We start from the raw sequence: 12,500 nt of genomic DNA, 5'->3' as shown, positions 1-12,500 counted from the left end.
TCTTCATTCATGACAATCGTGCCGTCGGTGTCATTTCCCTTGTCGTCGTTGTTGTCACTGTCCACGTGACTATTACTGTTGATACTTTCATCCTCCTCATCCACGGCACTCTCGATCACGCTGCCACTCGCGTCGTCGTTATTCTCGTTGTCGTCGTCGTTGCTGTTCTCGTTGTTCTCATCGTCTTCATCATCGTCGTTGTTGTCCTCCTCCTCTTCCTCCTCAATCATCACGCTCTCGGTACCCATGCCCGTGATGGTGATGTTGTTCTCGGCGACGGCACTGTTGTCCCCATCGCTTTCGCTGTCGCTGTCGCCGGCATCCTCGTCATAGACATCGTGGGGAAGCGGCTCGTCATCGCTCGACTCCTCGTCCACAACAACGCGTCTCTTCTCCTCTTCCTTCTCCCCTTCCTCGTCTTCCTCATCTTCATCGTCTTCATCGTCTTCATCGTCATCTTCTTCTTCTTGTGCTTCTGTTGTGTCTTTCTCCCCTTCCTCCTCTTCCTCCTCCGTGTCCGCCCTCTCTTCCTCCTCCTCCTCTTCCATAAATGCTTCCTCCTCCACAATCGACTCGTCCTCGTCCTCGTCCTCTTCTTCCATCAGAACTTCCTCTTCCTTCATCGGCGCTGCCCCTGTCGCCTCTCGTTGCTCCCCGCCCTCCCCCGTCACCGCCGCCCCACCCCTCCCTGCCTCGGCCTGCTGCACCTCTTCCTCCTTTGCCATTTGTGCTTCTTGCAGCTCCCTCTCCTTCTGCTTCTTGATCGCCCGCTGCCTCTTCCACCACCGCGTGTATCGGTACACCAGCTCGTCCTTGTCGCGGATGTACACGTCAATCTTCCTCCGCCGCCGTTTGCTCATCAATGCGTAAACCTGTCGCCGTATTTCCGCCCGTCCACGCACGCGAAAGTCCAGTTCGCCCTGCATACCAAGCCGCCCCCACCCCTTGATGTCTGCCATCCTCGCATCTGTGACTCTGTATCCACTGCGCATCGCCCTTGCGCCGGCATCCTGCGGCCTGTGCCCGCTCGCCCGCCACTGGGAGAGCTTGCGGTAGCGCTGCACTGTTGGGAAGCGAGACTGAAGGTGACGCCGGGTGCGGGTCACAACGCTGTGGTGGCAATGTTCGTGAGATGTGGTGCATGGGAGTGGTGGTGCACGTGGGTGAGTGTGTGAGTGAGTGGGGGTTGTGAAAGGACTTCTCCTCTTGTGTCTCTGTACAACTATCACATTCCATCGCATTACAGAACAGTACAGTACATGACAACCACACAGACGACAACACACCGTGTTGGCACTTTGGACCACGATGTGCTGGCAGCCAAGAGCACCGACTCCCACGACGCTGGCGATGCAGACACAGCAGGCAGCGGGGGGTTGACAGAGGTGAGGGCAGGGTGCTTCCGCGACAGTACAGAATACATACACACACGCGAATGTGTGCAAACTTGCACAAATGGACGTGTGCAAAACACACACGCGCGTTGATCTGCGACATCCACCCAGAACGCACTTGCATAAGTACATGTGCATGTGCACATGCGAGGAGACACAGACACACACACACATGCATACACAATGACATGCACACAATGACATGCACACACAATGACATGCGCACACACAATGACATGCACGCGTGTGCCTGCAAAGATGAGAGCGTCACACCTGCGCGTATGGTTGAGAGGTAGGGCCTGTGTTGCACAACACATGCAGTTGGAATCGTGGTTGAGGGAAAGCGGCAATGAAATATCAGACTGAATGCAGGCAAAGCAATCACAAGCGCAATGCTCGCGCAGCACACAACATACAATACAGGAAACACACACACACCACATACAACACAAATACAACACACACACACAACACACAAATACAACACACACACAACACAAACAACAACACAAATACAACACACACAACACACAACAACACAATACAAGAACATACACGAACAAACACACACAACACGCGTGACACAACAGGGTATTTGCACGACTTACGTTCCCGGGGGTGCGTTGAAGGCCATGATGATAAAGTCGTGGAGCAAGCGCTGCACCTCCTCAATGACTGCCATGGTGATCATCTCAAGCACGTCCGGAGGTATCGTTGCCCCGCGGTACCCAGCGTACCGGTGCGCAGACTGCGACGGGTCAAGCAGCACTTGCCTGATGGTGGTGGTGGTGATGGTGGTGATGGCATGAGTGCAGGTGTGAGTGCAGGTGTGAGTGCAGGTGTGACAGAACAGGCAACAAAGCATCATGTCCACGAGTGATCCTGCCTCTGCTTCCTTCCTTCCTTCCTTCCTTCCTTCCTTCCTTCCTTCCTTTCCTCCCCTCCATCCCCCCCCCACACACACACACACCTGGTGTGCTGCCAGATGGTCTGCACCAGGCGGCGAACCGGATGGAGCATCCACTGCGTGATGGCGGGAACAAGACGCGACGGCAGCGCCGTGTCCGGTAATCTGTCCTCCCGTGCCATCATCTCCTTGGCGCGCACCCCAAACGGCGAATCATGATTCACAACTTCCTTCGATGGCTTCATCATGTGCTGCCATCGCAGTAGTGGTGGTGGTGGTGGTGGTGGTGCAAGGACGAATGTGTGAGGAGAACGAAAGCAGCTCCAAATGTTGCAAACAGGAGAGATGGCAGCAGGCAAACAGCAACGCCACATCAGTGCAAAGGAGAACATAAGATGTACGCATGCGTGTGTTCAAGCGTCTTATTCACTAACCTCGACAACAACCGTGGCATCCTCATCCTCATCCTCATCATCATCATCATCACCATCATCATCATCATCATCATTGTCGTCGTTGTCGCTGGAACTAGATGAGCGTAACGCGTCCAACACTTCGGCAGGAATGCGGACACATCTGCCATCATCATCGCCATCATCGTTGACACTGCTTCTCTTGTTGTCGTTGCTTCTCTTGTTGTCATTGGTATTGTCGCTGCCACCGTTGCCACCGTCAACATCCCCGCTAGTGGCCACAGCAGCAGGACCAGTGCCACCGCTCCCGCCCGTCGTGCCAGCGGCCTCAACACCGCCCACGTCGTCCCCTCTGCTCCCCGTGCTGGTGCCCTTTGCTGCAGTGTCTTCAGCGACGCCGCTGCCACTAGTGAAGGTGGTAGTGCTTGTGGTGGCGGTGCTTGCGGTGGCGGTGCTTGCGGTGGTGGTGGTGCTGCTGTTCTGTACACCACCATCACCGTTACCGTCAGCGTCACCGCTGCTGCTTCCGCTGGTGTTGCGGACAGCAGCGCCGAGTCCCTTTGCGCGCATGGCATCGAAGAGGGGGCGCTCGTATTCGTGGATGAATCTCAACTCGGTATCGACGCACGGCAGCTTGCTGCGCCTACGACAGCATATTGTGAGGGGTGAGGGGGAAGCACAAACACATGCAACCGTGAGCTGACTGACTGTGTTGCAGTTGACAGTACAAGTACACGAGTGGAGTGGGAGTAATCACAAAACAGACACAGCACACAACACACACACACACACACAGCACACGTACGTCAGCAGAAGCACACACACATAAACACATACACACACAGCACATACATCAGCATACACGCACATACACACACATTCACACACATAAACACATACACACACAGCACATACATCAGCATACACGCACATACACACACATTCACACACATACACACATACACACACACACACACACACACACACACACACACACACACACACACACACACACACACACACACACACACACACACACACACACACACACACACACACACACACACACATTCACACACACACGAGCGGAAAGGAGAGCGTACTTTGAGTCGCGGGTTCGCGCAATCTGGCAAATGTTGTGGAGGGCACGCCGCTCCATCGGGGTCAGCGGCTTGTTGGGTCTGGGGTAGTTGTCACCCTTCCAGTACCACCGTGGCTCTGGCGGAAGCACGGTGGGTGTGATGACAGGGTTGCCCGCGTCCTCGTCAGCGACGGCTGTGCGAGGGTTCGGGTTTTGTTGAACCATGCGACGGGCACGCTTGTTTGACTCGCGGTTCTTCTTCACATAGCGCCCAGTCTTGTACCCGCCCCGATGCTTGCACGCCTTGGCCATGGCTTGCTCCAAGTTGGGCCCCCGCACCAGTGGCGCTGGGGAGATGTGCTTGCTCTTCTTGGATGGGAGCGGCACGGCTTCGCCGATGCGGAAGGAGCTAAAGTCGGCTTCCAGCACGGGGGGAGAAAGCCCCGTGCCGGGTGCAGTTGACCCTTTGTCACGCGCGCCAGAAGCAGAGGAAGCGGCGCGGCGCTGCTTTGACTTCAGTTTTGCGGCGGACGCAAGCGCAACAGCTGTGGACGCCGATGCCTGGGCGTGCCAGTCGCGCAAGTCATGGAGCTCGTCGTCGCTGTCGTCCATGTCGTCCATGTCAAATTCGTCATCGGCAAAGGCGGGCGCAGCACCTTGCTGGTTTTTCTTGTTCTTCTTGTTCTGTTGCTTTTGCTTCTTCTTGCTTGCCGCGGCTGCCTGTTTTTCCTTCTTCTGCGCTGCGCTGGTGGAGGCCTTCTTCTCCTCTTCCATGGCTTCTTTGGCCTCCACCGTGGTGGCCCAGTCTGGGTCCTCGCTGTTCTCTCCACTGTCGCTATCGAATGTCGGTGATTTGCCGCCTCCACCGCCGGCACCACCGTCGCTGTCACTGCCTGCAGTGCGGCGGGAACCACCAATAACAACACCTACTGCTCGGACTCCTGTTCCTCCTGCATCGTCTTCATCCGATGATGACTGCAGCCAGCTTGGCTCCGCGAGGCTTTTCCTTGGTCGCTGTCGAAGCCTCGCGCTTGTCCTTCGCCGCTGCCCTTGCTGTTGCCCTTGCTGCTGCCCTTGCTGCTGCCCTTGCTGCTGCCCTTGCTGCTGCCCTTGCTGCTGCCCTTGCTGCTGCCCTTGGTGTTGCTGCGCATCACCACCAGCTGCATGATGACGAGCCACGCTGCTGGTGCTGTTGCTGTTCTCGTCGTCCGCCATTCTCGCCAACCAACGTGTCAATGACTATATGTCTTTATGTGTCGTTGTGTCGTTGGTAGAATTCACAACACCACAAATATGTGTGAGATACATGTTGACATGATGGCTATTTTTCTTTCGGTCTACTGATCTGTTTTTCGGTGTGGAAGAGGACGCTTTGCTTGCTTGGGAGAGCGGTGGTGCTGGCGTTGTTCTTCGTTGTTGGTTGTGCTGTTGTGGTTGGCCTGCTGCTGCTTCTTCATTTATCTCCGCTGATCGGTTCACTTTGCTCTCCTTGCTTGCTGTTGGACACTGACTGACTTGCTTGTACATTTCCCCAGGTCTTCCTTTCCTTCCTTGCTTGTTGCGTAAAGCCGCCAACTCCTCCTTTTCCACCATCCACGATGACGACGTCCCTTGAGCAGCTCAAGCAGTTCACCACAGTTGTGGCTGACACTGGCGACTTTGAGAGTGAGTGTGTGCCTGTGTGTGTGCAGATCATTGGGGGCTGGTGATTGTTAAAGTCGAAGGAGTTTAGCAGTGTGTTTTGGTTGTGTTTCGATCGCAATCAACGCGGCTGTGTGTGTCTGTGTCTGTGTCTGTGTCTGTCAGTGTGTCTGTGTCTGTGTGTCTGTGTCTGTCTCTCTATGTCTCTGTCTCTCTCTGTCTCTCTCTGTGTGTCTCTGTCTCTCTGTGTCTGTGTGCACTTTTCTCCCCCTTTTGTTCTGCCCTGCTATCTCATGGCCACCCCTCATCATACCCCCTCATGATCATCTGTCATCATCCCGAACCACTCACTCGCCGGACTATTGCTGGCACACCGTTCACAGCCATTGCACAGTTCTCTCCTCAGGACGCCACCACCAACCCATCCCTGGTGTACAAGGCTGCCCAGGAGGACAAGTACAAGGTGAGCGGTGGTGAAAGTAGAGGGCGCACACTCTCGTTTGGTGTGGCTCCTGCCCTTGCCCTCATGCTTGTGTCGGCTGCGTTCTCTCGCACATTCTTCTCATTGCGCTGCGCTGCGACAATGCGTCCATTGACAGCATGTCGTTGAGGACGCCATCAAGTACGCCAAGGAGAACGGCAAGGACATCAAGGAGCAGATCACGCTCGCTGGCGATAAGCTCTTTGTCAACTTTGGCGTCGAGATTCTCAAGCTCGTCCCCGGCCGCGTCTCCACCGAAGTCGACGCTCGGTACGTTGCCCCTTCGCTTGTGCGTGTGGGTGTCTGTCTTGTGGTTGCATGTGTCCGCCTGTGTCTTCAATCTTCTGTGTTTGCATCACGTCCTCTCACACCACGTCACCGCAACCAACCAACACGCGTACATCTTCCCATTATTGCAGGCTGTCGTTTGACCGGGAGGCGCAGATTGCCAAGGCGCTGCGGCTGATTGAGCTGTACAAGGCCAACGGCATTGACAAGGAGCGTGTGCTCATCAAGCTCAGCTCCACATGGGAGGGCATCCAGGCTGCCCGCGAGCTCGAGGAGAAGCACGGCATCCACTGCAACCTCACCCTCCTCTTCTCCTTTGCGCAGGTCGGTCTCAAGGCCGTGGAGGTTGTGGCTGATTCTGTGTGCGTGCGTGTGTCTGTGTCTGTGTTTGCGTGTGTTCGTATGTGTCTGTGTCTGTGTCTGTGTATGTGTCTGTGTCTATGTGTGTCTATGTCTGTGTGTGTGTGTGTCTGTCCTCGCATACCACCCTCCTCTTTCCGTTTTGCTGCGCCCGCAATCTCACCCACCGCTGCTCCCTTCCCCCCGTCGCACCACCGTCACCACCACCAACACTGCCCGTCATCGTGATCAGGCTGTTGCGTGCGCCGAGGCCGGCGTGACACTCATCTCCCCCTTTGTCGGGCGCATCCTCGACTGGCACAAGGCGCACAACGGCGGCAAGGACATTGCGCCGGAGAACGACCCCGGTGTGGAGTCGGTGACCAACATCTACAACTACTACAAGAAGCACGGCTACAAGACGGTTGTCATGGGCGCCTCCTTCCGCAACACGGGAGAGGTCACCCACCTCGCAGGATGCGTGAGTTGCATGCACCATGGACGCTTGTGTGTGTGTGTGTGTGTGTGTGTGTGTGTGTGTGTGTGTGTGTGCGTATGCTTGTTTGTTTGTGTGTATGCTTGTTTGTTTGTGCGTCTTGTCTGTTTGTTTGTCTGTTCGTCTGTCTCCCTGTCTGTCTGCCTCTTTCTCTGTGTGTATGAACGACACGGACTGCCATTCTACCCCACCTCCTCCATCCCTTGCAATGCGCTTACGGCTCACAATTCCTGCCCATCCCCCTTGTTGTTGTGGTGGATGGATACAGGACCTGCTCACCATCTCTCCTGCTCTCCTCAAGCAGCTTTCCGAGTCCACCGACCCGGTCTGTTGCTCATCTGCCCCTTTACGGCCGCCCCTGCTGTGTTGCCTTTGACCCACGTCTCGCTCGCCACAAACACACTCGCTCACAAACCCGCACACACAAACACTCACTCACTCACTCACAAACACACACACACTCGCAAACACACACTCACTCGCAAACACTCACTCTCACACACACACACACTCGCAAACACACACTCACTCGCAAACACTCACTCTCACACACACACACACTCACAAACACTCACTCCCTCACAAACACACACTCACTCAAACACTCAAACACTCACAAACATCCCCCTTCCCCTTCCCCTCCTTACCTTCCTGACTGCGGCAGGTGACGCAGCGGCTGAGTGCGGAGAAGGCGAAGACGCTCGATCTCGAGAAGATTTCCCTGGACGAGAAGCAGTTCCGCTGGATGCTCAACGAGGACGCAATGGCCACAGAGAAGCTCTCGGAGGGCATCCGCAAGTTTGCACAGGACCAGGTGCCCACACGAATGCTTGCTTGCTTGCATGTATGCATGCAAGCGCGTGGTTCCTTGTCGTGTTGCTTGGTTGCCGTGTTGGCTTTTGGGATGTCACGTGGATTGTCCATTCGCTCTGCGCCTCTCACATCCATGATCTCCTGACTGCACTCTCTCCCACCTTACATTGCCTTCCATCATTGCCATCAGATCAAGCTGGAGACGCAGATCCGCGAGCTGCTCATGAAGGCCTAAACACACACACACACACACACACATGCACACACGAGCCGTGTGTTCGTGGGATGCTGTTGTTCATCTGATCGAGGACGTGTTGTGCACTTCTGGCGATTGTCAATTGTGTCGTTTTCCTGTGTGCCTTGGTCCTCTCTTCTCCTACCGTTCATTCCTCTGCACCGGTTCCCCACCGCTGTTGCCCCAAACGCTCATACACGCACCCACAACACAAGCATAAACACATGGTTTACCTGCTGCTGCGTCCCACTCTTGTTCTTCACACCTCCACAACATAAACGGCTGTTGTTTCGACACATCCCAAAGAAAACGAGAGAATGGGCCATGTTGGGTTTCGAGCAAGTTTACTCTTGTGTCTGTATCCGTGTCTGTGTTGGTGTGTACATGAGGGGGCAAACGAAGGAAAGCAAAGCACAACACGAGAAAAGATCGAACCCAAGGGACAAGGTGTCAAGCAAGGAATACAGGCAGTGAGAAATGAATGCAAGACAGGCAACGTGGCCCAAATGATGATGAAGATGACTTGTGGGGACGATGGTACATGAAACGATGAGCATGAATGCGTGCGTGTCTGCATGTGTTCGTGTATGTGTATGTGTATGTGTAAATGTGTTTGGATATGTGTATGTATATGTGTAAATGTGTGTGGATATGCGAGCAGTATGTGTTTTGGGTCTGAGGGTCGTTCGTTGTTTGCGCTCCGACTACACATCACGAAGGCGAGCGCCAGTCAACGTCACCAGCACTTTCCTGAACACACGCACACACAAACATCATCAAGCACGGGCATTGTTGGTATTGGTGTAAAGGGTGCCAAGCAAGGAATACAGGCAGTGAGAAATGAATGCAAGACAGGCAACGTGGCCCAAATACACGCAAATACACGCCTCGTCGCTCACACATGCCATCAACACACACCCAAAGACGAATTGAAATGCACAGAGCATGACACGGAAATCGCTGCATCGCAGCACAACACCACAACAGTGACACGAACCTTCCGTCGGGGGTGTTGGTGACGAGTTGTCTGTGCGCAGCGATATGCGATGACCGGCGGCTGCGGCGGCGGCTCGAGTGCGAGTACTGGTGGGATGAAGAATACATTGAACACAGAGAATGCACAATGCACAATACACAATGCACACATGGCACACAATGTGCAAGCGGGTGGATGTGGAAGCGCAAATGAAAGCATGTGCAAGTTAATGGTGAGAAAATGAAAGTGTGATGCATGGTCTCGCGAATGATACCCTTGTCAACGAATGCCAGCACCACCATCAAACACACACGCACGCACACACACACACACGCTACATGCACACGTATGTACACGTATGTACAAAAACACACACACAGATACGCATGAGCCCACCAACGCACATAGGGGTCGAGCTGATCGCGGCCGCTCGTGGACGATCCGCCAGAATCTGAAGCATCAGCAACACACGAGCAACGAGGATGAGATGACGGCACAAAAAAAAGACACACACACTTGCATGTATGCAAGGCGATTTCAAGCTGGGTTAGTGGCACCTCTTTTCCGCGCACCCAACAACACAACACAGCACAACACAACACAGTACACCGATCAACCAACCTGATGACGCAATGGTTGTGTGACTGCCAACAGATGTGACGGTGGCGTGTGAGAGCGGTGACGATGGCCCTGAAGATGAAGAGGATAAACGCTTTGCTTTCCCGACGGTTGTGTGTTTGCCTGCAAGCATCGCAGAGCGAGCCGTTGCTTCCGCATTTTTGGCGCCAACAGCAACACTAGGCTGTGTCGCGTCTGCAGTGACGACAGCAGCGCCGAGGCTGGAGTGGGCGTGCCCTCCATCCTGCCTGTCCTGCTCTTGTCGATCTTTCATCATGAACGCCGTCAACGCAACATCCGTGGAACTCCTGAGTCACACGCACACACGGATGAATGTAGAGTGTGGGATGAGAACACGTAAGACGTGATAACAGGTGACAGCAGGTGACAACAGGCGATCGCAGGTCTGACAGGGCAAACAAAGTGACATATCATCAAGTGCAGGGCAAACCCATTGCACAACACGCGCAAGCAAAGCGGCGACCACACGCCACACAACACGCTCACCTCCGCAAAACCGGCTTCACCTCCACAGGCGAAGGTGAAGATGAACTTGCATGGGCACCACCCTGGCCATCGGTGTTGGAGTGGCGGTGCGCGTGTGTCTGGAGCATGGCTGCATCGTATGAAGATCGCGACTCGTCGAGACTCAATCGCTTCGGGCGAAGGCGACCGCGACGGCCGCTCGCCGGCTCACGATCAAACACACGGTGCTGTTGTTGTTGCTGTTGTTGTTGGTGCAAGTGTGTGTTTGACCAGGATGAGGCAAGCAGCTGCGTCTGGCTCGGTCGCTTCGATAGCCGTGGCTGCTGCTGCTGCTGCTGCTGCGGCTGTGCTTGCGTGCTGGTTTGCGACGCGCTCAGGGCCACATCGCTTCCGGGACTGTCCACGCTCATCCGCCCGCTGCCATGCCCAGCACGTCCATGCGGCATTGTAGCGGTTGTGGTGGCGGTTGTGGTGGCTGCGGTGTACTCTGCACGCAGTGGGGAGCGGATGGCGCTTGATTCCGAGAAGACTGGTTTGCAGTTTCTGCTGGCGAGAACGCGACAGCGGCCGTGGACTTGTCTCGAGCAGTCACGACACCGGTACACGCAACTGGACGAGTACACGGTAGCCGAATGTATGTGTGTGCGTGGGTGTGTGTGTGTGGGGGGGGGTGTGAGTGCAACAAAAGGGGGGAAAGATAGTTGAAGGTGCAGTACGTGCAGTAAGTGAAGAATACACATCATGGACATGCACTGTATGCAAGTACCCCTCGATCTCGTGCACGCGTGCACACGTGCATGTGCCGTTTGCATGTGCAAACACTTACTGTCGAATGGTTTGGCTGCAGTGATCACAGACGAGTGGGGAGTGTGTTGATGCGGCCTCGAAGATGTGCGGCATGCACTTGAACGCGGCAAACAAGTGAATCTGCCACGACCAAACGGAAATGTAGTGTTGACACAAGTAAGCTCGTAGAGCACGTGAAGCTATTTGAAGAGGGTATTTGGGAGAGTATGTGACAGGTGCGGTGGCATATGTGTTTGAGTGGCTGAATGGCTGGGTGGGTGTCGTGTACATTTTGGATGCCTGACCTCCTTGATGTAGCTTGCGAGCGTGTGTGGATACACAACACCGTCACCGTATTCGTCCATGTCCTCAAATGTCGCTGCAAAAATAAAATCAACAGCAAAACACAAGTCATAACCGAACACGTCAGACGTGTGGTGAGAAAGCAAAGCAAGGCGATTATTGTTGGTACCCACACGTGTGAATGCATATCACGGCATATGTGACGTTGTGCGCATCGGTGCGACATCCTTCAAACAAGCGAACAAGATCAAGAGATGCGCAGAACCCAAAACTGTGTGTGTATGTGTGTGTATGTGCCATGAGCGCACCAAAGAGGGGCAAGCCTTGTCGAACGACAGCCCATGTTGCAGGGTCCATGTGCTGTTGCGTCGGTGCATATCGTGCAAAGATCTGGATATTGAAGAGGAAAGGAAGAAGCACACCACACCAGACCATCAAAGGATGAGGTGAATTGCGAAGCACGCCCAAGAACAACCACATTTGCGCGTAAAGAAGCATGGTGAGTCGCTTTGACGCACAGATACACACGTCCACACACACACACACACATTCACACACACATATGCACATTCACACACACACACATTCACACACACACACATATGCACATTCACACACACATATGTCACACACACACACACACACACATTCACACACACACACATATGCACACATGCACACATGCACACGCGCACTGCAACGACTGCTGACCTGGTTGGCCAGGTGTTTCACGTCTCGCTCAAGATCTTCCCCTTTGCTTCGCTGCGATGGAATCGCAAATCCTGCAAGCACAATATAAATGCAACATGAACAACGAACAATTAGTCAATGTATCGAGAAACAGGCGGATAAAGTCGCCCTCTTCCGCTCACACACACACACACACACGCACACACACACACAACTTGACGTGCCTGCAAGCTTGAGGGACGAGAGCAGCGCGGCCGGCGAAGACGTGCGAATCCAGGATGCAAAGTCGTCAGGAATGTTTGAACCACAACACGCCTCCTTCACGCGCTCCCGAGCATCAACCTAATGTGACACAACAAAAGTACAGAAAACCAAAGCGCGTGATGTGACGTCACAGAGAACGCGGCACCAGAAGCAACGCAAGCTTCTTCAAAGCAATGGAACATGCCTCATATCACTGACGCATCCATGGTGTACGGGCACACGGGAGTGACGAAAATTGTGACAAACCTTGAGGCAGCGAAGGCCTTCGAGGAGAATGGGCTCGCACGCT

At 54.4% G+C, this 12,500-nt stretch overlaps 3 protein-coding genes across 3 annotated transcripts in view; 1 reads left to right on the top strand and 2 right to left on the bottom strand.

Moving 5' to 3' along the window:
• PTSG_03399 (uncharacterized protein) overlaps nt 1-5,025 on the bottom strand; it is a gene marked incomplete at its 3' end in the record, with an annotated part of 5,131 nt that extends 106 nt beyond the window's left edge. The window contains exons 1-7 of the mRNA XM_004995927.1: nt 3,818-5,025; nt 2,736-3,357; nt 2,365-2,552; nt 2,003-2,167; nt 1,668-1,693; nt 1,287-1,344; nt 1-1,110 (exon numbers count right to left, since the gene is read on the bottom strand). The exon at nt 1-1,110 is cut by the window's left edge and continues 106 nt beyond it. Of these exons, the coding sequence (XP_004995984.1) occupies nt 1-1,110; nt 1,287-1,344; nt 1,668-1,693; nt 2,003-2,167; nt 2,365-2,552; nt 2,736-3,357; nt 3,818-5,010 (3,362 nt within the window). The 5' untranslated portion in view covers nt 5,011-5,025. The remainder of the gene's footprint in view (nt 1,111-1,286; nt 1,345-1,667; nt 1,694-2,002; nt 2,168-2,364; nt 2,553-2,735; nt 3,358-3,817) is intronic.
• Nucleotides 5,026-5,134: 109 nt separating this feature from the next.
• Nucleotides 5,135-8,400, top strand: PTSG_03398 (transaldolase 1). Its single transcript, XM_004995926.1, has 9 exons — nt 5,135-5,150; nt 5,331-5,460; nt 5,820-5,899; nt 6,036-6,187; nt 6,337-6,529; nt 6,798-7,025; nt 7,309-7,365; nt 7,705-7,854; nt 8,044-8,400. Exons 2-9 carry the CDS (start codon nt 5,394-5,396, stop codon nt 8,086-8,088), a joined length of 972 nt encoding a protein of 323 aa, XP_004995983.1. The 5' UTR covers nt 5,135-5,150; nt 5,331-5,393; the 3' UTR covers nt 8,089-8,400.
• A 13-nt stretch (nt 8,401-8,413) lies between these two features.
• Nucleotides 8,414-12,500, bottom strand: part of PTSG_12020 (uncharacterized protein) — a 9,343-nt gene continuing 5,256 nt past the window's right edge. The window contains exons 12-22 of the mRNA XM_004995925.1: nt 12,458-12,500; nt 12,172-12,289; nt 11,969-12,039; nt 11,566-11,647; nt 11,260-11,333; nt 10,995-11,095; nt 10,190-10,777; nt 9,686-9,990; nt 9,469-9,515; nt 9,086-9,171; nt 8,414-8,838 (exon numbers count right to left, since the gene is read on the bottom strand). The exon at nt 12,458-12,500 is cut by the window's right edge and continues 39 nt beyond it. Of these exons, the coding sequence (XP_004995982.1) occupies nt 8,793-8,838; nt 9,086-9,171; nt 9,469-9,515; nt 9,686-9,990; nt 10,190-10,777; nt 10,995-11,095; nt 11,260-11,333; nt 11,566-11,647; nt 11,969-12,039; nt 12,172-12,289; nt 12,458-12,500 (1,561 nt within the window). The 3' untranslated portion in view covers nt 8,414-8,792. The remainder of the gene's footprint in view (nt 8,839-9,085; nt 9,172-9,468; nt 9,516-9,685; nt 9,991-10,189; nt 10,778-10,994; nt 11,096-11,259; nt 11,334-11,565; nt 11,648-11,968; nt 12,040-12,171; nt 12,290-12,457) is intronic.

Source organism: Salpingoeca rosetta (genome assembly GCF_000188695.1).
Source record: "Salpingoeca rosetta unplaced genomic scaffold supercont1.7, whole genome shotgun sequence".
Classification (NCBI taxonomy): domain Eukaryota; class Choanoflagellata; order Craspedida; family Salpingoecidae; genus Salpingoeca; species Salpingoeca rosetta.
This window is presented reverse-complemented; position numbering and strand designations above follow the sequence as displayed.

Coding starts and splice junctions, on each gene's coding strand:
- PTSG_03398 (XM_004995926.1), top strand. CDS start 5,394: ATGACGACGTCCCTTGAGCAGCTCAAGCAGTTCACCACAGTTGTGGCT. Junction 6,530..6,797: donor TCCTCTTCTCCTTTGCGCAG/GTCGGTCTCAAG, acceptor CATCGTGATCAG/GCTGTTGCGTGCGCCGAGGC. Junction 7,855..8,043: donor GCAAGTTTGCACAGGACCAG/GTGCCCACACGA, acceptor CATTGCCATCAG/ATCAAGCTGGAGACGCAGAT.